Raw genomic sequence first — 27,529 nt, 5'->3', positions numbered from 1 at the left:
AAAAACTCACGCATGTGCACGAAGGTTCAAGCTTGGCTGACGTAAAAACATATGAATCAAATCCATATATTTTTTGCATAAAATAAAAAGGTCGGATACTTTTCTCACAGACCTCGTATATTTGTCAATGTTTTCATGAAAAAAAAGGTATCCTTTTGCAAAATATAATTTTCTCTCAATCATGCTATTTATATGGCTGTTGTATCCATATTTTGCAACGTATTGGCAAGCTTAAATTCACTACGTGATATAGCATTCCAACCAATAGCTGCACAAAATATAATTAATTTTATATAAAATATAATTGTTTTTGTTCAAATGTGCATTATATTTGTTTAATGTGAATTTGAATTCTTTAAAAACTAATCACCAATGTTTTGAAGCAACTAAAGTGTTTATACAATAAATATTTATAAATCTTACGCTGTAAAAATCCAGCTTGGGCTTTGAAGAAATTGACCGTAAATACATTTTCGCAGAAATGCATTATTGTGTATTAATTATACGAGGTCTATTAGATAATAAACCGACACTTTTATTTATTTTTTTAATTATATGGATTTGAATGACGTGCGATTACACCAATCATGCTTGAACCCTCGTGCGCATGCGTGAGTTTTTTCACGTGTGTCGGTGACGTAATTTCCCTGTGGGCAGGCCTTGAGTGAGATGTGGTCCCGCCCTCTCGGCTGAATTCCTTTGTTTCACACGCTGCTCGAGACAACGCACGTTGCTTTATCAAAATTTTTTCTGGACCTGTGAGGAATATCCGAGTGGACACTTCGAGAAATTAAGCTGGTTTTCGGTGAAAAGTTTAACGGCTGATGAGAGATTATGGGGTGTTTCTGTCGCTGTAAGGACTTCCCACGGAGCGGGACATCGTGCAGCGCTTCCAGGCACCGTCGTCGGCCTGTTTCGACCTGAAAACATCCTAATTTAAGGCTTAATTCACCCAGGACGTCGTGAGAGAACAGAGAAGATTCAGAAGAGGCCGGCATGAGGACTTTATGCGGACATTCCACTGTTTAAGGACATTTTTTAATGAAAGACGTGCGCGCAAATTCGCTGAGTCGTTTCCGTGACGACTCGGCGAATCTGTGTGCACCGCGACAGGAAAAACACCTCCGTGTTGAAAACCATTTGTAAAATTCAGGCGGCTTTTGATGGCTTTCAACAAGTGAGTAACTGAGAAATTGTTTAACAGCTTGGGCATGTTCCAGCTTGCCCGTTAAGGTTTCAAATGGAGGTGTTTTTCCTGTTGCGACCCCCCGCGGTCGGGTCCGGCCCGACATGCGACTCTGCCCGCACATTCTTTCATTACAAAATGTCCGTTAACAATGGAATGTCCGAATAAACTCCTCATGCCGACTTCTTCTGAAAGTTCTCTGTTCTCTGACGACTTACTGGGTCAACAGAGCCTGAAATGTGGAAGTTTTCAACTTGAAACGGCGAGACGCTGCCGCCTCGAAGCGCAGATCGCCATCAGGCACCGTGGGCCGTCCTTACGGCGACACTACCAGACCAAAATCTCTCATCAGCCGTTAAAATTTTTACCGAAAACCAGCTGAATTTATCGAATGGTGTCCACTCAGTTGTGCCTTACAGTTTTGAAAAAATTTTGATCAAACAAAGCAGCAGTCTCTGAGCCCTTCCTCAACAATGAAAAAATCGACGAGAGGGTGGGCGACTCCTCACTCAAAGACTGCCCACAGGCGAATGACGTAACCGACAGGCGTGAAAAAACTCTTGCATGCCCACGAGGGTTCAAGCATGTCTGATGTAATCACACATGATTCAAATCCATATGGTTTTTGAAAAAAATAATAAGGTCGGATACTTTTCTAATAGACCTCGTATATTCTTGGGTAATAGACAAACATGTGCATATTTGTTTTACAGCCAAACAGAAAAGAATTCTGGTCTATCTTATTATTGACTGAACATTATCAGCAAATTTCAGTTATTGCATGATAGCTAATATACACTTCATAGAAAACACTGCACTCATAAATAACACAACTTAGAGAGTGACACGTTCAATGTAATAAATAAATATAATGCTTAGAACCATTGACATGACTGTGTATTTAAATATATAACTGTCCATTTGGTCCATTTGAAAGGGACGTTTGGGGTGTCCTGCTTGGGGCTGTTGCCCCAGCAACCTAATCCCAGATAAGCGGTTGAAGATGTATGCATGTATGTAACTGTCCATTTGGTTTTTATCTGAACATTATCATTAGGTACAGCCAAAAGACCTATGGATTGTTACATGTACAGCTAAACATAAATTAAAACATTAAATCATATAAAACATATATTATGTTTTAGAAAAAAATCACACTCACATTACCTGTACACCGACGTATATAATCTATAATATAACAGTCAAGTGAACTCTGTGTGTGTGTGCGTGCATGCATGGATATGACTTCGCACACAGAGAAACTGGGGAGAGCTGACATTTGCCATTTGGTATGCTTATGTATTTTGGGTCAAGGATGAATGCTGCGAAAGGAGAAAGTTGATAGAACAAACACTTTTGGAGAAATTAGTGACAGTAGCTAACAACAGTGAACAATGTACGTTTGTGCTGCAATGCACCATTGGAGTTCAGGGTTTGGGGGTTTTAAATGCTGTTATTGTGGTTCATGTTAGTTTAACAGTGTTGTTCTTGTTATTGATTTATTGTGTTTATGTAGTTCAACTGGTTTAGTCAGTTTAAATAAGTGACATGTTGCCGTTACCATGAGCGAGAAGTGTCAGAGTAAGAATCAGAATAGCCTTTATTTACCAAGTATCTACAAGAATACAAGGAATTTTATGCCGGTTTGAACTGTACTATAAGCATGTATAAATATACACTAAACACTAAATAAGTCATAATAAAAATGTGGAAATAACAAGGTGCAAATAAAATGTGCAATAAAAATGTGTGCAAAGGAGAAACAGACAAACAGATTGAAGTTGGACTGGAATTATATGAATTTGTGAGTTTTTTGGCAGGTTAAGTTGTTCATCAGTGTGGTGACCTGTGGAAAGAAACTGTTCCTGTATCTTGTTGCTTTGAAGTACAGAGATCTGGAACATCGACCAGAGGCGAGGAGTTTAAACAGTGAGTGTCCAGGGTGTGAGGGGTCTGCAGAGATTTTAACCAGCTCACTTCCTGGTCCTGGACCGGTATACGTTCTGGATGGATGGCAGGCTGGCTCCAGTGACTTTTCTGCAGATCTGACAGTTGGTTGTAGTCTGTGAGATGGAGAGATGTGCGAGAGATGTCAAGATTTATTGCAAAGCTTCAGCCAGTCCTACAGCCACGGTGTTCTCTCACACACTGGTTTGGTTATGATCGTGCACTGATTCAGTTCTGCTCATACCACTGGTCCAGTTCAGCTCAGTCTTGGAGAGTCTCTCATGGCATTTCTGAAGCAGTGTGGACCCAGTGTGACACGTGTCCAATCTCCTCCATGGATGTATCACACTGCTTCCATTCACAGCTGACATGTTGAGCCATATACAGTGCATCCAGAAAGTGTTCACAGTGCTTCACCTTTTCCACATTTTATGTTACAGGCTTATTCCAAAATGGGGTAAATTAATTTTTCCCCTCAAAATTCTACACACAACACCCCATAATGACTAAATGAGAAAAAGGTTTTTAAGTATTCACACCCTTTGCTCATGCACTTTTAGCGGCAATTACAGCCTGGTGTTTTCTTAAATATGATGCCACAAGCATGGTGCACCTATCTTTAGACAGTTTTGCCCATTTCTCTTTGCAGCACCTCTCATCAGGTTGGATGGGGAGCGTTTCAGATCTCTCCAGAGATGTTCAGTCAGATTCAGGTCTGGCCTCTGGCTGGGCCACTCAAGGACATTCACAGAGTTTTCCTGAAGTCACTCCTTTGATATCTTGGCTGTGTGTTTAGGGTTATTGTTCTGATGAAAGATGAACCCTCACCCAAGTCTAAGGTCAAGAGTGCTCTGGAGCAGAGTTTCATTCAGGATGTCTCACATTGCAGCATTCATCTTTCCCTCCATCTTCACTAGTCTCTCAGTTCCTGCTGCTGAAAGACATCCCCACCACATGATGTTGCCACCACCATGCTTCACTGTAGACATGGGGCCTTGTTTCCTCCAAACATGACGCCTGGCATTCATACCAAAGAGTTCAGTCTTTGTCTTATCAGTAGGGATGCACTGACCCCGATGCCAGTATCAGGTATCGGCCCAATCCCGTATTCATTAACTCATACTTGTAATCATAAAACATCTCCGATACTCTGTGACCTGAGACATCTTCACAGCAGCGTGATGTCAACCTCTCAATGGGTGAATTTTATGCACACACTCCGAAATTTCCAGACTGTAAGCCCCTACATCTTCATACGTTTTGAACACTGCAGCTTAAACAATGATGTGGTTCATTTATGGGTTGCTATAGGCTTTCATATAATTTACTCATAAGTCAAAATACGTCCGTCAGTGCTGTCCATTAATTGGCTGAAAACTGCGGTCCATCATGCGGAGAAATTTCACATCCAGAGTAAATAAAAAGTCTTATCTGTTCGTGGAATTCATCATCATACGAAGAAAAATAATCCACATAAAGCCTCCTGAGTTTGGAACACAACATCTGAAAATACTTTAATTCCTCGTGTGGCTGAAAAAAGTTTCTCCGTGAGTTCGGCACTTTGCGGCAGTTCCTCCATCAGAACTCAGATCACAGTTTCAGCGGCGGAGATTGTCCTTCAAGTTGGTGAGTTTCAGCCCTTGGTGTGGGTGTCCAGGCTGATGTGAGACCGGCTCGGTCCGCAACAGGTGTAATCTGTTTGCAGAATGTCTGTGGCGCTGTGTTCGGAACCTCCGCTTGCCTCCACAAGCCGCAATTTGGGCAAGAAGTTGAGTCAGTGCTCCTCGTTAACGGCTCATTTACCACAGGCAACCGGCTATTCTGTCTGAACGTAAGCAAATTATCCCATGATATAGAAAGAAAAAAATTAAATAAAAATAATGTTAAAATTACTCAGTTTTGCCTCCGTGTGTTGCGACAGCATGCGTGTGTGTGTGTGTGTGTGTGTGTGTGTGTGTGTGTGTGTGTGTGTGTGTGTGTGTGTGTGTGTGTGTGTGTGTGTGTGTGTGTGTGTGTGTGCGCGCACACAACATGCTCCTCGAATATTGCATGTTCCATCTTTGGGGAAAAAACATTTATGGTTTGTATTTGTGTAGGTTGCCGCTATGTATTTAATTAAATTTAAAAATAGTGTGGAGAGTGACAGGCTGTTTAGCTCAGTGTCACAGATTGCAGATAAAAAGAGAAACAGAAATAATGGAGGGAAGTTTCTTTTCATCAAAATGAATCTGCCCCTCACATTTTCAAAAAAGGCTTTTAGTCCTCACAGACAAAATGGATGGACAGATGGACAGATGGACAATTTCAATTCAGTAATTGGTGTTGTATCTTTTGTAGTGCTGAAGTCGACAGGTTACATTTCAGTGAGATGTCTGGCATTGTCATGTTTGTTAACAAACACACAATTAATGTTAAAGGACAATTTGTTGTAGTCAAAAAGTGATGTTACATGATTTAAGTGAAATGTTTGTAAATAAAAACAAAGCTAATGATACTGGTAGGAGTTACAGTCAAAAAGTAAGGAATGACTGATAAATTAAACATGTTTTCAAAGTCATCATAAAACTGTAATGGTATCATTAAGTAATCGTATCGGTACTTGGTATCGACAAGTACCAAAATGTATGTACTCGTACTTGTACTCAGTCTGGAGAAAAGTGGCAACAGTGCATCCCTACTTATCAGACCATTGAATTTGATTTCTCATGATCTGAGAGTCCTTCAGGTGCCTTTTGGCATACTCCAGATGGGCTGCCATGCGCCTTTTACAAAGGAGTGGCTTCCGTCTGGCGACTCTACCCTACAGACCTGATCGGTGGATTGCTGCAGAGATGGTTGTCAGGTTCTTGGTCATCTCCCTGCCTGAAGCCCTTCTCCCCGATTGCTCAGTTTAGACAGGCGACCAGCTCTATGAAGAGTCTTGGTGGATCTGAACGTCTTCCTTTTACATACGATGGAGGCCACTGTACTCATTGGGACCTTCAAAGTAGTAGAAATGTTTCTGTACCCTTCCCCAGATTTGTGCCTTGAGACAGTCCTGTCTTGGAGGTCTACAGACAATTTCATTTTTTGTTTGTTGGGGGTTTTTTTTTAATAAATTTGCAAAAATCTAAAACAAAAAAAATCACATTGTCATTATGGGGTATTGTGTGTATCATTTTGAGGAAAATAATAAATTTACTCCATTTTGGAATAAGACTGTAACAAACAAAATGTGTAAAAAAGTGAAGCACTGTGAATACTTTCTGGATGCACTGTATCTCCGTTATCCAGTGCCAAACATACATCACAGTGTGTGTGTGTGTGTGTGTGTGTGTGTGTGTGTGTGTGTGTGTGTGTGTGTGTGTGTGTGTGTGTGTGTGTGTGTGTGTGTGTGTGTGTGTGTGTGTGTGTGTGTGTGTGTGTGTGATGGATGAGGTGGTCATGACGATTGGCATAGCCATAGAGGTTTACAGAGTTTGCCATGATTTTGAAAGTGTTACTTGAATGGATGTGTGAATATGTTGTGTGAAGGTTTAAGTCTGTGTAGAGTGTGACAGATATAATGTGCTCTGAGATAAAGTGAATGAATGATCAGAGTTGCATTTGTGCTACACTGCATCCAAAATGCACATGGGGCCTCACTGCTGCACAGAGTGTCAACAGCAATGGCAAGCAGCAAAGGCAGACCTCTCTAGTGACCATGATAGAAGACATTAGCAACGAGGACCAGTATCCCATGCGTGAGGTCCACTACCATCAAGAGGCCAGTTATGACACCAGGAAAGACCAAGCTGCTACTCTATAAAGAGGTGCACCCAACCACTCCACAGGCGAGAGAAGACCAGTCCTGTGAACATGAGATACATGAAACAGACCCCAACCCTGACAACAGACAGGGTGTCAAATCACAGAGACAGGGTAGGCCAGTGCCCCTCCTGAGACTGTCCAATCCTGCAACAGTGCCACAGGTCACTGTTCCCCATATGGCCAAGGCCCCAGGACCAAAGCCAGCAGGAGAGCAGCCACCCACAGGACAGTTCACACCTCCCAGGAGGGGCATCCATCGACTGGGCATCCACTGAACAGCACCCCATCAAGAGTCCACACCCACATGGTAAGCTACTGCCCAAGACCACTAACAACCACGCAAGGGCTGCACCCATGTTAAGTCAAGTCAATTTTTCACCACACTATGGAGCTGCTTGGCTCTTGGATAGCAGCCACTCAGGCAGACAACTGATTCATTCCCAGCTCTCAGAAGTAACTACCTCCTTGTAATTCTCCAGATACTGTGGTCCTCAACAGTTGGACACCTACATTCTGGATCATGCATGGAAAAATGTGCCACATCCAAATGTCATACCTGATGCTCCCTTCTCAATGTAGGTGATACCTCACATCTTAGTCTTCCGAAGTAACCGCTCATTTGATACACTGTCATTCCATTAGTCCCCAAGGCTTCTGTGAAGACGCCCAGTACCAAAGATATCTAATCCTCACCTTAGGTCACTGGTTAGCATACAAGTATCACAACCATGCAGTAAGTCAGAGAACACCAAGACCTTAAAGACTTGAATGTTTGTTCTCCTGCAGACACCTCTGTCCAGCAGCCTGATGACACCATAAGCCCTTCATAGGCATCTCCAGGCCCAGAAACATAAACGTCACTGCTGAGACAAGAGGATGTCGCCACAAGTTCAAGGAAGACATTAAACAGCTGGGTCTTAGTCTTCCTCATGGATAATCACATACCCACACATCCCAATTCCTCACTCCTCATCTTAGGTGCTGTAATCAGGGTATCTAAAGGTCACAGCATCATCAACAAAGTCAAGGTCAGCCAGCAAAGGCACATAAGTCACTGTTTCCCACAACTCTACCGAAGACGCAGTCCAGAGACTTGGAGGTTCCAGGACAAACCCCAGGCATCACAAGCAGCTGCCCGTGGACAAGAGCACAGTGCACACAACACATACACACACAAACAGACGAGATCCCATGTGCACACACACCCAGCCCACACACACACACACACACAGAGTCATTTGGTTTTCTGTTAGTCTTCTTTCAGCCTTCATCTCCATACACATGCCTGTTTGCAGACATTTGAGCTTCTCTCTCTCGCTTTCTTGCCTTTTTTTTTTATCACTGGCGCTTTGATCCTCCATTCATGCTTTGCACAGTCAGCATTTGTCTGAATATGCGTGTGTGTGTGTGTGTGGGCGGGGTGTTGTGTTGCTCAGGCATTAAAGTTAATGAATCAGTGCATAGGGTTTTTATGGAATTGGCAGCACACGGATTCATTTGGCTGACTGACACTGGCCCTTGGGGACTTAAAAGATATTACATAAACATATTTATGTGCACACACACACGCATACATATGGGGAAAGATGGAAAGATCACACATCCAGGTGGTTGTCTAATCACGTTCTCCCAGAAGACACAGCAGGAGAAAGAACATCTTTTTGGCACTGCTCGGCTAACTACAGAATCTATTCATCTGCTACACGCACTCAGACATGAGCTCACAGGTATCTCTTCTTTCTTCCTAAACCTTCAACTCTTCTCTATCTCCTCGATGTTACTTAAAAGAAGAAATGAAAAACAAGCGAGCGGGAGCATTCGTCTTGTTCTGCCGCCTTAGCTGTTGTTGGTGTTGTCTCTGTCAATTCAAGGTTGTTCACCTGCTGGGCATGTGTGGAGGTGTCAGAAAGAGTCACAGTAAAGACGCGGTTTGAGCAGTTTGGCGAACGTTTAGTCGATGTTGACGTATTGTCTCGGGTGCTCTTTGGAGAAGATTCCACTTTTTAATCCTGTCAGTCACCTGTGGATCTGAGCGCCGCAGCGACTTAACACCATGATGTGAAAATGGAGACAGTTTGAATGCTCATCCCTCATGAAATATTAGCTGTGCCCAACTGCTCCATCACAAAATGCCTGACCTGCAGGTGTGTGTGTGTGCGTGTTTGTGGGTGTTTACAGACCATAAAACTCGAAACGATGGATGTTGTGCCACTATTCATTCCCACTGTGTAAAAGTGAAGCCAAAAGACCACAAATATCATGGCTGACTCAGGGACACAGAGGGAGTCAGAGAGCAGAGTGGAGATACACCACAGCTTATTAAATGTAAATAAACAAAAATAAAGAAATAAATGATACCCATGTAGCATCCCCTGCTGTCCTGTGCAGCTTCTGACATGTCTCTCACTGCTTCTCATTCAGAATTTGGCATGCCTGTCCAACTTGCTGTCTTTAATCACAAATAGAATATAGTTACTGCTGTGTTTATCACCACACAGTTGGCACTGCACCTCCTGCGGTGGGCTGGTAGGGTAGCTTACAGCTTATTTATTTATTTTTGTACTTTGTATAGTTTTTTGTTACTTTGCATGTTTAATTTAATCATTTGTGAATGTTGATATTATGTGCTATATCAGCATTTACCACCAGTTATCAATCATTATTTTTAAATAGAAGGATGCAAAATCAAATTCATTTTACAACCCCAATTCCAGTGAAGTTGGGACATTGTGTAAAATGTAAATAAAAACAGAATACAATGATTTGTAAATCCTCTTCAACCTATATTCAATTGAATACACCACAAAGACAAGATATTTAATGTTCAAACTGATAAACTTTTTTGTTTTTGTGCAAATATTTGCTCATTTTGAAATGGATGCCTGCAACACGTTTGGAAAAGTTGGGACGGGGCAACAAAAGACTGGGAAAGTTGGTTAATGCTCAAAGAACACCTAATTGGAAACAGGTGAGTGTCATGATTGGGTATAAAAGGAGTATCCCCAAAAGTCTCAGCCGTTCACAAGCAAAGATGGGGTGAGGATCACCACTTTGTGAACAACTGCGTGAAAAAAATAGTCCAACAGTTTAAGAGCAATGTTTCTCAATGTTCAATTGCAAGGAATTTAGGGATTCCATCATCTACAGTCCATAATATAATCAGAAGATTCTGAGAATCTGGAGAACTTTCTACATGTAAGCAGCAAGGCTGAAAACCAACATTGAATATCCGGGACCTTCAATCCTTCAGGCGGCACTGCATTAAAAACTGACATCATTGTGTAAAGGATCTTACCGCGTGGGCTCAGGAACACTTCAGAAAAACATTTAATCAATCAATCAATCAATTTTATTTATATAGCGCCAAATCACAACAAACAGTTGCCCCAAGGCGCTTTATATTGTAAAGCAAGGCTATACAATAATTACGTAAAAACCCCAACGGTCAAAACGACCCCTATGAGCAAGCACTTGGCAACAGTGGAAAGGAAAAACTCCCTTTTAACAGGAAGAAACCTCCAGCAGAACCAGGCTCAGGGAGGGGCAGTCTTCTGCTGGGACTGGTTGGGGCTGAGGGAGAGAACCAGGAAAAAGACATGCTGTGGAGGGGAGCAGAGATCAGTCACTAATGATTAAATGCAGAGTGGTGCATACAGAGCAAAAAGAGAAAGAAACACTCAGTGCATCATGGGAACCCCCCAGCAGTCTAAGTCTATAGCAGCATAACTAAGGGATGGTTCAGGGTCACCTGATCCAGCCCTAACTATAAGCTTTAGCAAAAGGAAAGTTTAAGCCTAATCTTAAAAGTAGAGAGGGTGTCTGTCTCCTGATCTGAATTGGGAGCTGGTTCCACAGGAGAGGAGCCTGAAAGCTGAAGGCTCTGCCTCCCATTCTACTCTTACAAACCCTAGGAACTACAAGTAAGCCTGCAGTCTGAGAGCGAAGCGCTCTATTGGGGTGATATGGTACTATGAGGTCCCTAAGATAAGATGGGACCTTATTATTCAAAACCTTATAAGTAAGAAGAAGAATTTTAAATTCTATTCTAGAATTAACAGGAAGCCAATGAAGAGAGGCCAATATGGGTGAGATATGCTCTCTCCTTCTAGTCCCCGTTAGTACTCTAGCTGCAGCATTTTGAATTAACTGAAGGCTTTTCAGGGAACTTTTAGGACAACCTGATAATAATGAATTACAATAGTCCAGCCTAGAGGAAATAAATGCATGAATTAGTTTTTCAGCATCACTCTGAGACAAGACCTTTATATATATATTGCGTAAATGCAAAAAAGCAGTCCTACATATTTGTTTAATATGCGCTTTGAATGACATATCCTGATCAAAAATGACTCCAAGATTTCTCACAGTATTACTAGAGGTCAGGGTAATGCCATCCAGAGTAAGGATCTGGTTAGACACCATGTTTCTAAGATTTGTGGGGCCAAGTACAATAACTTCAGTTTTATCTGAGTTTAAAACCAGGAAATTAGAGGTCATCCATGTCTTTATGTCTGTAAGACAATCCTGCAGTTTAGCTAATTGGTGTGTGTCCTCTGGCTTCATGTATAGATAAAGCTGGGTATCATCTGCGTAACAATGAAAATTTAAGCAATGCCGTCTAATAATACTGCCTAAGGGAAGCATGTATAAAGTGAATAAAATTTGTTATGTGTCGGACGCAGCTCGGAGAACCGACCAGCGTTTGAAGGACCCAGTATGAAATAAGCAGAGCACGGTACAAAGGCTAACTGAATTTAATACATAACAGTGATAATATAACAAAAAGGTGCGGCCTGGCGTGGTGCGCTCCCAGCAGCGCTAACGGTCCGGAGCCAGAAGCTGTTTCGGACCCAAGGACCCCGCCGACACCCCCCAGGTGGCCGCAACAACCGAGTCTGTGAAAGAAGGAACCATTATGTGAGTCCACACTCTACACACAGAACACTTAAAGGTGTACAAAACAGCAAACACTTCCTGGCTTGATTACTGATCAGCTTCCCAACCTGCAGGCATGGACATCCAGTTCACAAAACTCCACCGCAGTGGAAGCTGATACATGACTAACAAACAGCTCAATACAATAAGGTGTGAGGGACACCACATTTACTGACTGTATAACTGTTAGTCACAAAATCTAACGTACCTCAGGAAGTGTGCTGACGAGCGTGAGACCTCACCCCCTCCTCTTTCACAGACTGTGCATCAAACCTGGACATTCTCAGCATCCGCTGTTGATGAGATGGCTCCCAAGATGACGATATCACCCGTCTGGTCACAAGGTCGAGTCTCTGGCAAATACACACTGTGCACTCCAGTCTTAAATGCCAACATGTTCCACTCCATCCAGATGCACCACAGCTGTGAGTCCTGACGAGTCGCAGGTGATCAGGGTGAGGTCCTGACAGCCTCAGCAACACAGCCACTCAGTCCCAAATGCACGCCACCTGGGAGGAAAACCAAAAAACAGAAACAAACCGGCAGCCAGGCCCCCCCCCAGCCATATAACAAAAATTGGTCCTAACACAGAACCTTGTGGAACTCCATAATCAACCATAGTCTGTGAAGAAGATTCCCCATTTACATGAACAAATTGTAATCTATTAGATAAATATGATTCAAACCACCGCAGCGCAGTGCCTTTAATACCTATGGCATGCTCTAATCTCTGTAATAAAATTTTATGGTCAACAGTATCAAAAGCAGCACTGAGGTCTAACAGAACAAGCACAGAGATGAGTCCACTGTCTGAGGCCATAAGAAGATCATTTGTAACCTTTACTAATGCTGTTTCTGTACTATGATGAATTCTAAAACCTGACTGAAACTTTTCAAATAGACCATTCCTCAGCAGATGATCAGTTAGCTGTGTTACAACTACCCTTTCAAGAATTTTTGAGAGAAAAGGAAGGTTGGAGATTGGCCTATAATTAGCTAAGATAGCTGGGTCAAGTGATGGCTTTTTAAGTAATGGTTTAATTACTGCCACCTTAAAAGCCTGTGGTACATAGCCAACTAATAAAGATAGATTGATCATATTTAAGATCGAAGCATTAAATAATGGTAGGGCTTCCTTGAGCAGCCTGGTAGGAATGGGGTCTAATAGACATGTTGATGGTTTGGATGAAGTAACCAATGAAAATAACTCAGACAGAACAATCTGAGAGAAAGAGTCTAACCAAATACCGGCATCACTGAAAGCAGCCAAAGATAACGATACGTCTTTGGGATGGTTATGAGTAATTTTTTCTCTAATAGTTAAATTTATTAGCAAAGAAAGTCATGAAGTCATACTAGTTAAAGTTAAAGGATACTCGGCTCAATAGAGCTCTGACTCTTTGTCAGCCTGGCTACAGGGCTGAAAAGAAACCTGGGGTTGCTCTTATTTTCTTTCAATTAGTGATGAGTAGTAAGATGTCCTAGCTTACGGAGGGCTTTTTTATAGAGCAACAGACTCTTTTTCCAGGCTAAGTGAAGATCTTCTAAATTAGTGAGATGCCATTTCCTCTCCAACTTACGGGTTATCTGCTTTAAGCTGCGAGTTTGTGAGTTATACCACGGAGTTAGGCACTTCTGATTTAAAGCTCTCTTTTTCAGAGGAGCTACAGCATCCAAAGTTGTCTTCAATGAGGATGTAAAACTACTGACGAGATACTCTATCTCACTTACAGAGTTTAGGTAGCTACTCTGCACTGTGTTGGTATATGGCAGTAGAGAACATAAAGAAGGAATCATATCCTTAAACCTAGTTACAGCGCTTTCTGAAAGACTTCTAGTGTAATGAAACTTATTCCCCACTGCTGGGTAGTCCATCAGAGTAAATGTAAATGTTATTAGAAATGATCAGACAGAAGGGAGTTTTCAGGGAATACTGTTAAGTCTTCAATTTCCATACCATAAGTCAGAACAAGATCTAAGATATGATTAAAGTGGTGGGTGGACTCATTTACATTTTGAGCAAAGCCAATTGAGTCTAATAATAGATTAAATGCAGTGTTGAGGCTGTCATTCTCAGCATTTGTGTGGATGTTAAGATCGCCCACTATAATTATCTTATCTGAGCTAAGCACTAAGTCAGACAAAAGGTCTGAAAATTCACAGAGAAACTCACAGTAACGACCAGGTGGACAATAGATAATAACAAATAAAACAGTTTTTTGGGACTTCCAATTTGGATGGAAAAGACTAAGAGTCAAGCTTTCAAATGAATTAAAGCTCTGTCTGAGGTTTTGATTAATTAGTAAGCTGGAATGGAAGATTGCTGCTAATCCTCCGCCTCGGCCCATGCTACGAGCATTCTGGCAGTTAGTGTGACTCGGGGGTGTTGACTCATTTAAACTAACATATTCATCCTGCTGTAACCAGGTTTCTGTAAGGCAGAATAAATCAATATGTTGATCAATTATTATATCATTTACTAACAGGGACTTAGAAGAGAGAGACCTAATGTTTAATAGACCACATTTAACTGTTTTAGTCTGTGGTGCAGTTGAAGGTGCTATATTATGTTTTCTTTTTGAATTTTTATGCTTAAATAGATTTTTGCTGGTTATTGGTGGTCTGGGAGCAGGCACCGTCTCTACGGGGATGGGGTAATGAGGGGATGGCAGGGGGAGAGAAGCTGCAGAGAGGTGTGTAAGACTACAACTCTGCTTCCTGGTCCCAACCCTGGATAGTCACAGTTTGGAGGATTTTCAGAAAATTGGCCAGATTTCTAGAAATGAGAGCTGCTCCATCCAAAGTGGGATGGATGCCGTCTCTCCTAACAAGACCAGGTTTTCCCCAGAAGCTTTGCCAATTATCTATGAAGCCCACCTCATTTTTTGGACACCACTCAGACAGCCAGCAATTCAAGGAGAACATGCGGCTAAACATTGTCAGTTAACATAGTTCATTGCTACATCTACAAGTGCAAGTTAAAACTCTACCATGCAAATCCAAAGCCATACATCAACAACATCCAGAAACGGCACCACCTTCTCTGGGCCCGAGCTCATTTGAAATGGACAGACATAAAGTATAAAAGTGTGCTGTGGTCTGATGAGTCCTCATTTCAAATTGCAAATCATGGACGTCGTGCCCTCTGGATAAAAGAGGAAAAAAAACATCCAGATTGTGCCATTGGCTTTTTTAAGATTTAAGTCATAAAAATAATTTTCTTTGGCACCACAATAATTTTATTCCTCAGCATTTAAATAAAGGATTCCAAATGTGATATTGCCAATATGATCAAAATTCATGCTTTCTGGAAACAGTTAAAATTTCAACCCCTGAGATGGAGAAATTCAACAGATCAGATGCAGTGACCAACATGTGATAGATTTGGAAGTGATTTACAAGAAATTGTGCAGATGTTAACATAAGAGGGGTCTCAGGTTTTCTTAAAACCTCACTCATGCACACATGGCCTTCCTCCTGTAGTTAATCTGCATGATGGTGATGAAGGAAAACGCAATATTCACTATGGAATTTCATCCCAGATAAATATGACCTCTTCATTAAAATGAGCTGTAATTTTGCAACATGTTACAAAAACAAACCTACATTTGGTAGAAACTAATTTTTTTTAAGTTTTGTGAAATTTGAAAGGCCCTATAGCTTGAAGGGAGAGGAGGTGCATTGGGCTTAAGAGCAGAAAATCCTCAATTCAAATCCTGACCAGATTGGAAAATTACTAAGGACCCTTGGGCAAGACCCTTAATCCTCCAGTTGCTTCTGGTGTGCAGTTGAGCGCCTTGGATTGGCGCACTTGTGTGTGTGTGAGTGTGTGTGTGCATGGGTGAATATGAGGTGTCAATGCAAAGTGCTTGGAGCTTCTGATTCAGATAGAAAAGCGCTATATAAATTCAGTCCATTTACCATCCTGAAGATCTTAAATATGTGTTAACCCAGTGTTTCATTCACAGGTGATGTTGAAGTTGATATGCCACTGGATTTGCACATGCACTGGATTTCAGGATGTAAAAAAAGCTTCCTCTCTTACCCACCTCCTCACCACACACACACACACACACACACACAAACAATGAGCAGAACCATCAGCACCACTGTCAGCCATCCCTATGTGAATTCTAGTCTGAGAATACATTCTTTGTCAGAAGCATTTTTAGCCTTGAAATACGATTTTTTGCATGTATTTCTGGAAAGTAGCTGCCATCTGCCCACCTGCAAAACAATCAACAGTGATGTGGTGAAGAGTAAGTACTGCAGCAGTTTGTCAGCCACGATGGTACGGAGTGGTTGGACACAAGTGCAGGATTCAGACGTCTGATCACAGGATTTAATAAAGGTACAGGCTGGGTTTGATACACAAAAAGGCATGCCATGAAAGCAACAAAAGCCAAAACATGAGGCAGAGACAGGATCCAAAAAACAGGCAGACAGGTCAAAACCACGGGTAGAGCAATACACGGCAAAAAATACTCTGAAGGCACTCTGGCTGAAGGCACTCTGAAGGCACAGGGCACAACGATCTCACAAACAGATAAGGTACAGGGTGTGATTTAAACAGAGGACTGATTAAGAGGAAATGCAAGACAGGTAGGTGTTTGAGGAAGGATCTGAACAGGGTGTTGCAAGGCACATTTGCATTGAATGCTGATGTATGTGTACAGATGGGAGCAGCCAGCCACGTCTCAGCGCACACAGCACAGCGAGCCTCCTCCCTGCTGATCGCCAGCCAGAGACTCACTGACAGCTGCAAATGACGGTTCAGTCCACACGACGTGTCACATTAAAAACACAGAGACCACTGCCAGGACAGGTGCCAGGACAATAACTACATACACAATTACATAACAAAATAACAAAAACAAAAATTATCACATAACACAGAAACAGAGAGTGACACGTTGGTCTTTCCACTGAATGGACAGGAGGCATGACCGCCAACAGCAGCAGTTATTGAGATCTCTGGTTCTGGACATCACAGGTGGAGAACATGTACTATGTTTTGACGGACATGACCTTACATCTGTCCACTGCGATGCGCGTGTGCCTGCATGCTGTCCTCACATGCACATACATAAAAACATATATTGCTTTTGCGACAGGCTGCCCCAGGTGAAATGAACTGTCAGATCATGTGGTCACACAGTAGGCAATCTGTCCTGTGAGCGGCGCACCACAGGTCTACAAGCCAACAGTGCGCCAAATATGCCACTTTCAGTCATGTATCACCAAAAATATGCTGTAACAAATGCTATTTTGTCAGTTATTATGGCGCTTTTTTGCCATAATTAAAGATGACGAAAATGTCTTCTTCATCTACATCGTCTAATTCCTATTTTTTAAAATATGTTCATCTTCTTGGTGATTTTAGGCATTTTAGCCTCCTGTTATGTTAAGCCAGCGATGGTAGAGCAGTGGTAAGTTTCTGTCTGTTAATCAGAGCTTTTGTAAATTGCAGGTTTGAATCCCGCAAGGGGCATGTATTTCTTATTTTTTGTTTCTCCACAGTAGTGCACAGTGTGGTTCCACATGTTCCACCTGTTTTTATTTTTTTTTTTCTGTACATCAGTGGTGCAATGTGGTTCCACACATTCTGTTTTTTTTTTCTCCACAATAGCTGCGCAAGGTGGTTCCACCGCTCCAGCTACTCTCACTGTGTTCCCACTGCAATGGTTTTGTGGATGCGCACGAGCATGATTGAAACCATCGCAAGCACCGTCGATCATGCCTGCTCCGATCGTATGTCCCTCCCGACATCGGCTCAATGTTTTCGGGGGTTCGTTCATTTGGGCTGTTTCGCCGTGATTCGCCCTGATTCCTACTTAATTTTGTGTTATGTGTGAAGGGGCCCTAAGAAACTGTCATGTTTAATATATCATTCATAAGACCTTTATCAATAAATTTCAAGAATAATTACCACATATAAACAATGTATAAGCAAAAGATTGATTGAATGAGTTGGTCAGTTTTTGAGGAAACATTCTATATTTTTGAAAATAACATACCAATGATACGAAGTAAGATGGACAGCTTAGTAGTCAGAAATGTTGCCTCACAATGAGAAGGTCCTGGGTTTGATTTCAACCTGGTCCTGTGTGGAGTTTGCATGTTCTCACTGTGGTGTCATTGGTTCTCTCTTGGTTGTCTACCTTCCACTTCCAAAGACTTGCAGGTTCAGTGAATTGGTGACCCTAACCCTAAATTGGAATAAGTTGGTATAGAAAAATGAATGAATGGAGATTTTGCAAATCTCAGTCCTAAAATTGAAGTCTAAAAATGTGGGGCATGAGTCTGCCCCCACCAAAGCACCCCTCTTTTGCCACCTATGTCTCCACTTTATGTGTCCAGCTTCTCACCCACTGTCATACTCACTGGTATCATCTTAAAACACTCTGGAGCAGTAAAGAAGCAGAACATGACTCTGTTGCCAGCTGCTATAAACATTATCAAGCTAAATGTTAACTATAAAAAGACATTCAAAACTGTTACCTTGAAACTAAAGTGCAAAATTGAGATTTGAAAGTACATTACTAGGCTGAAAATGGCTTAAAGAACAATATATAGTAGTTGGTAAATTGTCTAGCACAAGACAGACATTAAAGCTGAGCAAATTAATTGTTTTTCAAAGCTATTGAAGGTCTGTGTTTGCAATTATAGCTGTGAGAAAGGTTTTTGTTTCAAGCTGTGATCATTACGTAGGATGGTGCTAAAACTGTATGAATCAATACAGTTAACACAATACAACTCAGTGTAATAGTTTTAAAACAAGCTGTATAAAATGTAAATACCTAAAATATAGAACAGGAAGGGCCCTCAGAGAGTGCACATACTCCTGATCAGAATTATCAAAAGTCCCAATATATTAAGTAGAGAATTTAAAATATGTGCAGATATAAATGGAAATTAATCAATTTTGCATGAAGAACAGTGTTTGTATATTGTCTCTGGCAAAGAAAATCAGAGTAAATTTTATATATATATATATATATATATATATACGAGGGCTGTCAATAAAGTAAGGGTCCTTTTTATTTTTTTCAAAAACTATATGGATTTCATTCATATGTTTTTACGTCAGACATGCTTGAACCCTCGTGCACATGCGTGAGTTTTTCCACGCCTGTTGGTGACGTCATTCGCCTGTGAGCACTCCTTGTGGGAGGAGTCGTCCAGCCCCTCGTCGGAATTCCTTTGTCTGAGAAGTTGCTGAGAGACTGGCGCGTTGTTTGATCAAAATTTTTTCTAAACCTGTGAGACACATGGAAGTGGACACGGTTCGAAAAATTAAGCTGGTTTTCAGTGAAAATTTTAACGGCTGATGAGAGATTTTGAGGTGATTCTGTCGCTTTAAGGACTTCCCACGGTGCGAGACGTCGCTCAGCGCTCTCAGCCGCCGTCGTGAGCCTGTTCAAGCTGAAAACCTCCACATTTCAGGCTCTATTGATCCAGGACTTCGTGAGAGAACAGAGAAGTTTCAGAAGAAGTCGGTTTCAGCATTTTATCGGGATATTCCCTGTTAAAGGAGATTTTTTTAATGAAGACGTGTGGACGGGTCCGCGCGTCGGACGCAGCCGACGCGGTGCGGCGGCACAGGAAAAAACACCTCCGTGTTGATAACCATTTGTAAAATCCAGGCGGCTTTTGATGGCTTTCAGTGGAGTGAGTATATGAGAAATTGTTAACAGGCAGGCCAACTTGTCCTTAAGGCTTTCAACAGAGGTGTTTTTCCTGTGGCGGAGCGTCGCGGCGCTGCGTCCCGACGCGCGGACCCGTCCGCACGTTCTTTCATTAAAAAAATCTCCTTTAACAGTGGAATATCCGGATAAAATGCTGAAACCGACTTCTTCTGAAACTTCTCTGTTCTCTCACGACGTCCTGGATCAATAGAACCTGAAATGTGGAGGTTTTCAGCTTGAACAGGCTGACGACGGCGGCTGAGAGTGCTGCGCGACGTCTCGCACCGTGGGAAGTTCCTTAAAGCGACAGAATCACCTCAAAATCTCTCATCCGCCGTTAAAATTTTCACTGAAAACCAGCTTAATTTTTCGAACCGTGTCCACTTCGATGTGTCCTCACAGGTTTAGAAAAAAATTTTGATCAAACAACGCGCCAGTCTCTCAGCAACTTCTCAGACAAAGGAATTCCCAACGAGGGGCTGGACGACTCCTCCCACAAGGAGTGCTCACAGGCGAATGACGTCACCGACAGGCGTGGAAAAACTCACGCATGCGCACGAGGGTTCAAGCATGTCTGACGTAAAAACATATGAATGAAATCCATATAGTTTTTGAAAAAAATAAAAAGGACCGTTACTTTATTGACAGACCTTGTATATATATATATATATATATATATATATATATATATATATATATATTTTTTTTTTTTTTTTTTTTTTTTGTCAATTTGTAATCCAGAAAATCAGAATTGCAACAAATAAAAAAATAAAAAAGCACAACATGGCTCACCAATAAAATTGTCATTTCAGGCCTATTTCATTGGCCATTGCCACCAATTTGCATGTCATATTCACCAGTGTGAACATGATGTAAACTGTTGTCTTCAATGTTTCGAGCAACTATATTGCCCCTTTGAGGAAAACTTGGGCAGTCAACAGGTGACGGGAAGGTATGGTCTGGAGCGATGCACCGCATTCAGCATGCTATGTAACCGCCCTGGGTCTGGGTTGGCACCCTGTCCGGCAGACCACCAAAACTGGCCATCTGTGTTCCCTGGGGTCTTTTGCATAACCAGTTACACAGCATCATGTTGGGGTGACACACATAAAAGAAGACATGAAATTTCACTGACAGTTTGCCATGGGGCACATCGGACACTCAAGCTCAGCTTTGATCCATTTTCCCGTGTGAAAATCATTCTCTGTTCCACTCCACCAAGAAGCTGGTGAAGCTATGAAGTTACTAAACCACACTACATTGTTTCATTTCATGTTCTTTGTGGTGCTATGGATCTAACTGTATACAAATGTGATGTGCAGAAATTTACTGCAAAGAAGCCATGTTGATATTTGCACTTGCGTTCAGTAACTAGGTTGCCCTGGTTGGTTGACTTCTTGGATTCGAAATCAAGCTATTGTGGTCCCTAAGCAGCAAGTAGGTGGCACTGAATCCTGTATGGTGTTAAGGTTTCTTACAAGAACCCCAAAGCAGAAAGTCACAATGGTGAACAAGTTGAAAAACTGTTTTATTCAAATCAAAGACACTGGATAACATGAACTGATGTGGATAAGCAGGTGGGTGGTCAGCAGTCTATCACAGGGAAAAGGCACCAGAGTAATCCAGGAACACAAGCACTGAGAGATCAACAGTAACAGTCCAGTTCAGTTTTGTTTTATTTATATAGGATATTTATGTGCTAATATTAATTTATTATATTTGTAATAATTTGCCATGTGTAACTTTGTGCCCCGATTTACCCTACTCATAGGCATGAAGATACAGTAGTAAGGGCTCAAGTAATCTGGACATTTGATCCCAATTAGAGTGGCACCCCAAAGTGTTTGCAGCGCTTCACTTTTTCCACATTTTGTTATACTACAACCTTTTTCCAAAATGGAGTCAAAATTCTCTCACAATTCTACTCACAACACCCCATAATAACAACATGAAAAAAAAGGTTTGGATTTTTTTTTTTCAAATTTATTAAAAATATTAAAAAAAAAACTCTAAGAAATCTCGTACATAAGTATTCACAGCCTTTGCTCAATACTTTGTTGATGCACCTTTGGCAGCAATTACAGCCTCAAGTCTTCTTGAATATGATGCCACAAGCTTGGTGCACATTCCTCTTTGCGGCACCTCTCAATCTCCATCAGGTTGGATGTACTCTAAAAAAGGAACTGCTGTTCAACAAGAAAAGTGATGTAACGATTTGCATAGAATTTTTTTTTTTTCAACGTAGTTATTTCACTTTCAACTGAGTTAATGCCACAAGACTTCTCTAGTTAAGCTGAAATAACTTTAGTTAAGCTGAAATAACTTTAAAAATCTATGCAAATTGTTACATCACTTTTTCTTGTTGAGACAGTGGTTTATTTTTTAGAGTGTGAGAGTGTCCAGTGCAGAGCCATTTTCAGATCTCTCCAGAGATGTTCAATCAGATTCAGGTCTGGATTCTGGCTGGGCCACTCAGATACATTCACAGAGTTGTCCTTAAGCCACTCCTTTGATATCCTGGCTGTGTGCTTAGGGTCATTGTCCTGCTGAAAGATGAACTGTCGCTCCAGTCTGAGGTCCAGAGCGCTCTGGAGCAGGTTTTCATCCAGGGTGGTCCTCCGTGCATTGCCTGCATTCTCTTTCCCTCAATCCTGACTGGTCTCCCAGTTCATGCCACTGAAAAACATCCCCACAGCATGATGTCCACCATACTTCACTGTAGGGATGGTGCCTGGTTTCCTCTAAACATGATGCCTGACATTCATGCCAAAGAGTTCAATCTTTGTCTTATCAGATGAGAGAATTTTGTTTCTCATGGTCTGAGAGTCCTTCAGTTGCCTTTTGGCAAACTCCAGCCCTGCCATGTGCCTTTTACTAAGGAGTGGTTTCCATCTGGCCACTCTACCATACAGACCTGATTGGTGGATTGCTGCAGAGATGGTTGTCCTTCTGGAAGGTTCTCCTCTCTTCCACAGGGGTTTGCTAGTGCTCTGACAGAGTGACCATTGGGTTCTTGGTCACTTCCCTGACTAAGGCTCTTCTCCTACGATCACTCAGTTTAGATGGTCATCCAGCTGTTGGAAGAGTATTGGTGGATCTGAACTTCCTCCATTGATGGATGATGGAGGGCACTGTGCTCACTGAGACCTTCAAAGCAGCAGAAATATTCCTGTACCCTTTTCCAGATTTGTGCTCCAAGAGAATCCTATCTCAGAGGTTTACAGACAGTTCCTTTGACTTTATGCTTGGTTTGTGCTCTGACATGCACTGTCAACTGTGGGACCTTATATATAGACAGGTGTGAGCCTTTCCAAATCATGTCCAATTAACAGACTTTATCACAGGTGAGCTCCAATTAAGCTGTAGAAACATCTCAAGGATGATCAATGGAAACAGGATCCACCTGAGCTCAATTTTGAGCTTCATGGCAAAAACTGTGAATACTTACATACATTTGATTTCTTAGTTTGTTTTCTATATATATATATATATTATATATATATAGTATATATATATATATATAATATATATATATATATATATATATATATAAATGTACAAAAATCTAAAAAAAAATGTCTATGTCATTGTCATTATTGTTTGTAGAATTTTGAGGAAAAAAAATTATTTAATCCATTTTGGAATAAGGCTGCAACATGACAAAATGTGGAAAAAGTGAAGCACTGTGATTACTTCCTGGATGCACGGTATCTTGGCCTTCACCTGAATGATTGATCTCTGGATGAGATTGCCTGGCCAGTTCTAAAATCAACCTGTGTGTGTGCCACATATGTTCCAAATTTCATGAATTTTCATTTTTTCATGAATCAAATTATTCGATCTTGATCTTTGCCAAAATGAAAGTTTTAATGTCAATTTTTTTTCATTGACAAACTACGTTTGGTAGAAATCAGCAAAATGACCTGGCGAGTAGGCCAATAGACAGACAGGCAGACATGTCATTGACCAGAATGACTTACCTTTGACATATTTGACCTTCAATACAAATTGGTAGGATGGTGAAAAAAACATACATTTTGACCCTCACCCCGATGGCCTTGACCCAGTGACTGATCTTCTGAAACATATGACCTCACCTGGGCAATTCAGGATCCACATACGAGGTCTGTTAGAAAAGTATCCGACCTTTTTATTTTTGCAAAAACCATATGGATTTGAATCACGTGTGATTGCATCAGCCAAGCTTGAACCTTTGTGCGCATGTGTGAGTTTTTTCACGCCTGTCAGTTGCGTCATTCGCCTGTGAGCAGGCTTTGTGTGAGCACTGGTTCTCCCTCTCGTCGGATTTTTATTGCGAATAAATGTCTGAACGATTTGGAGCTTTGCTGCATCAAATTTTTCCAGAAACTGTGAGAGACCTCCAGGTGGACACCATTCGGAAAATTCAGATGGTTTTCAGGGACGATTTTATGGGGATTACACAGATTAAGGAGTGCTCCAGCCGGTTTAAAGACCACCCACAGCATCTGAGAGCGCGGCGAACTCCGAGCGCCGATCGACAGGCTGACACCCCGCTGAAACAACCAGATCATTTCCAACGTGAAGGCTCCTCTTTCCATGACAAAAACTCCTGTAACAGTGAAATGTGCTGTTCATTTCCACACTGGATGCTGTGTGATCCGGGACGACGTCTGACTTCCACAAGAATTGCGGAAGACGTGGACATCTGCACTTTTTCGGCCATGAGACAGACGTGCGGAGGAATTCCGCGTATCGCGGCGGAGCCGCATGGCGCAAAGCAACTCCGTGATGAAGCCTCACAAGACATGTTCTGGCATGTCCTGCTCATGCACAATTTCTCGATAGTCACACGACTGAAAAAGCCACCGAAAGCCGTCTGAAAGCCATCTCAAAGCCCGTCCTGTGAGACCAACACGGAGGTGCTTTTGTCCCCCGCCATGAGCAGCACGGTGGCGGCATCCCTCCGCTTCTCTTTCCATAAAAAAACTCCTGTAACAGTGGAATGTGCCGAAAAAGTCTTGATGTCCACGTCTTCTGCCATTTTTGTGGAAGTCAGACGACGTCCCGGATCAAACAAAGCCTTCACGTTGGAAATGATCTGGTTGTTGCAGCCTGTTGATTGGGCGCTCGGAGTGCGCCGCACTCTCAGACGCTGTGGGCATTCTTTAAAACCGGCTGGAGCACTCCTTAATCTGTGTAATCCCCATAAAATTGTCCCTGAAAGCCATATTAATTTTCCAAACTGTGTCCACCTGGAGGTCTCTCACAGTTTCTGGAAAAATTTGATGCAGCAAAGCTCCAAATCGTTCAGGACATTTATTCGCAATAAAAATCCGACGTGAGGGGTGGAACCATTGCTCACACAAAGCCTGCTCACAGGCGATGACGCAACCGCCAGGCGTGAAAAACCTCACGCATGCGCACGAAGGTTCAAGCTTGGCTGATGCAATCACACGTGATTCAAATCATATGGTTTTTGCAAAAAATAAAAAGGTTGGATATTTTTCTAACAGACCTCGTATATGTACAATGTGTGTTCCAGGTTTATACAAATTGGAATAAAATGTTTGACCCTTTACAGCAACAATCATGACTACAGTTCTTGACATTCAGCAAATTTGACCTCACCTGAATGACACCAGAACCCACATCAGCATCTGAGCCACGTTTGATGCAAATTGAGTGAAAGAAAATTTTACCTTTGACCCCAATGACCCTGAGCACAATGATTGAACCTTTGGTAAATATGATGACACTTGGGCAATTACAGAATCCACCCACATATGTGGCACGTTTTTTGTGCAAATCAGAGGTGCAAAAAATGTCCTTTGACTCCAGTGACCTTGACTTTTGCAAAAACAAACTCCTTCTGGGCAATTCTTGAGTCAACGTACATACATCAAGCTGGTTTGATGGAAATTGCCCCAAGCACCTCTGAGGAGTGGAACAAACAAACACAAAAATGTTTCACTAGTTGTGATATTTTTTGCAGGCAGGGTACCTTCTTCTGCACCTCTGCAGCTTGTCAATCATCCACTTTTCTTGTTTTTCTAACACCTCATGTTCTGGTACACATAAATACAGGCATTTTCTCTGCTTCATAACATACATGTTCTTTCATTTCTATTTCAGTTTTTGTGTTTGTCCTTTGCTTTAAAACACTAAAAGTTGGAAAAAAGGTGATGTTGACATTAATAATTCCTTATTGCTACAATTTTATCTGACAAAATGTCAGAATTTAACCTCCTTTTTATTCTTATTATTTTTGTCTTGTCACTCTTTCGGTAAAGCGTTTGATTCCATTTCCCAGGGCCACACGATAAACACGCAGCACAGAATTTCCCTCATTCAAAATGCATTGTTTTCTTCACAGGTGCTTGGCTGGAGCAGCTTTTTACGGGACGGCAAACTCATTTCTTTATTCGCTCTCTTTATTTTTCCCCACCTTCTTCTCACCCGTTCTGTCTGTCCGCCTGGCCCTCTGTGCCGAGCGGATTGATGAAAGGTGATAATGTAAGTTTGGTGGATGAAATCGACTCGTCTTTTCTCGTCTCGCTGTCGCTGCCCGTTCTTGCTCCGTCTCCCACACTGGGGGTTTTAATGCGCTTTCCTTCTCTTGCTTTCATCCAATTATTTTCCCCTCCTCAACTCTCCTGCTTTCATTTTTGATCTGTGTCTCTCTTTGTCTCTTTCTCTCTTTATCTCCATATTTCCTTTTATATGGCCCACACCCCACCCACGTACTTGTCTTTGTTGTTCCCTTTCAGATCCCGGTGCAGTGGTAGAGACCCACAGCGCAGTACCATATGCTGTGATAGGTGGCGTTCTGGCACTGCTGGTCTTCACTGTCATCTGCGTCCTCATTATCACCATCTGGTGCTCCGTCCGACAGAAAGGTAACACGCACACGTGCATCAGCAGCAGGTCTTAGCTGTCACTTTTTTCCACTTTCTGTTGTGAAAAGGCTTTAAAAAAACACCCAGATGCTTCAAAGAATAATCCGTTAAAGTGAGGCGCAAAGCAGACAGGATGCGCTGCTCCTCTCCATCCGCACGCTGTCAGTGATGAACAGCCTTGGCCGGGCTGGAGGAAGAAATAAGGCACGTTGGGAAATGTAGGTGTGGTCCCCCATGTTTTATGACTCTGTATGTTAGTGTATCAACCCTCATCAATTCAAAGAGGCCTCCCTGCCTTTCCTATCTGTCTAAGTGCTCCCATGTTGGCAGCCTGTGACTGTGCACCACAGCTGCCAAGAAGTGATCCAGGAACACGTTAAAAAAGGCTGGGAGACGGCCTGATGAGTTATTACTCTCCCTACGTCCAGACCAACCTGTCAGTCAACATTCACTATGACTTGACCGCCAATAAGCAAAAGTCAAGACCATTACAACCAATCAATGTTACGACAGGGCCATGAGGGCGATGTCTCCATCCTGATGTCACTGTCACCATGCCAACCAACCTCTGCAGTGTGGTGAACGAGAGTGTCACTCAGGACACTTAAGTGCACACACAACTTAAAAAAAGAAGTACCTAAGCCACCCTGATCTATGAAACTCAGGCTGTTTGTCAGACCCCCCCCCCCCCCCCACACACACACACACACACACACACCCTTCCTTCCCTCAATCAAGGATTTTCTGATAGTTTAGCATTGAAATAGCATTTTTTCATCCATACTTAAAAAAGTCAACGTTAATGATATTTGAAATTTTAAATCAGTGTTTTCTCTGAATATAAGATAGAGTGACAGTGTTTCTGTAAATCACTTCTTAGCTGTACAGTAAGATGAGATGAAGATCGCGCAGTAACATCAGTGATGGAAGAAAAACTCAGATATTTGACTTAAGTAAAGGTAGCAAGTAATATGACACTGTTAAAATACCTGCTTATAAGTAAAATAAAATGCTACTTAAAGGGGACCTAGTAGCTTTTCTAACCTTAATTTTACAGTTTGGGAGTAAATGCAATGGTTAAAATGTCTTGTTTTGGTGAAAATGGA

The 27,529-nt window shown here is 42.0% G+C and overlaps 1 protein-coding gene across 1 annotated transcript in view; it reads left to right on the top strand.

The window, feature by feature from the left end:
* The window catches only part of cadm4 (cell adhesion molecule 4), a 365,953-nt gene that overhangs the window by 328,065 nt on the left and 10,359 nt on the right, over positions 1-27,529 (top strand). The window contains 1 exon segment of the mRNA XM_034174031.1: positions 26,295-26,423. Within this exon segment, the coding sequence (XP_034029922.1) occupies positions 26,295-26,423 (129 nt within the window).

Source organism: Thalassophryne amazonica, chromosome 7, assembly GCF_902500255.1.
Source record: "Thalassophryne amazonica chromosome 7, fThaAma1.1, whole genome shotgun sequence".
NCBI classification, from domain to species: Eukaryota; Metazoa; Chordata; class Actinopteri; order Batrachoidiformes; family Batrachoididae; genus Thalassophryne; species Thalassophryne amazonica.
Note: the sequence above shows the minus strand (reverse complement) of the source record. Positions and strands in the feature narration are given on the sequence as shown.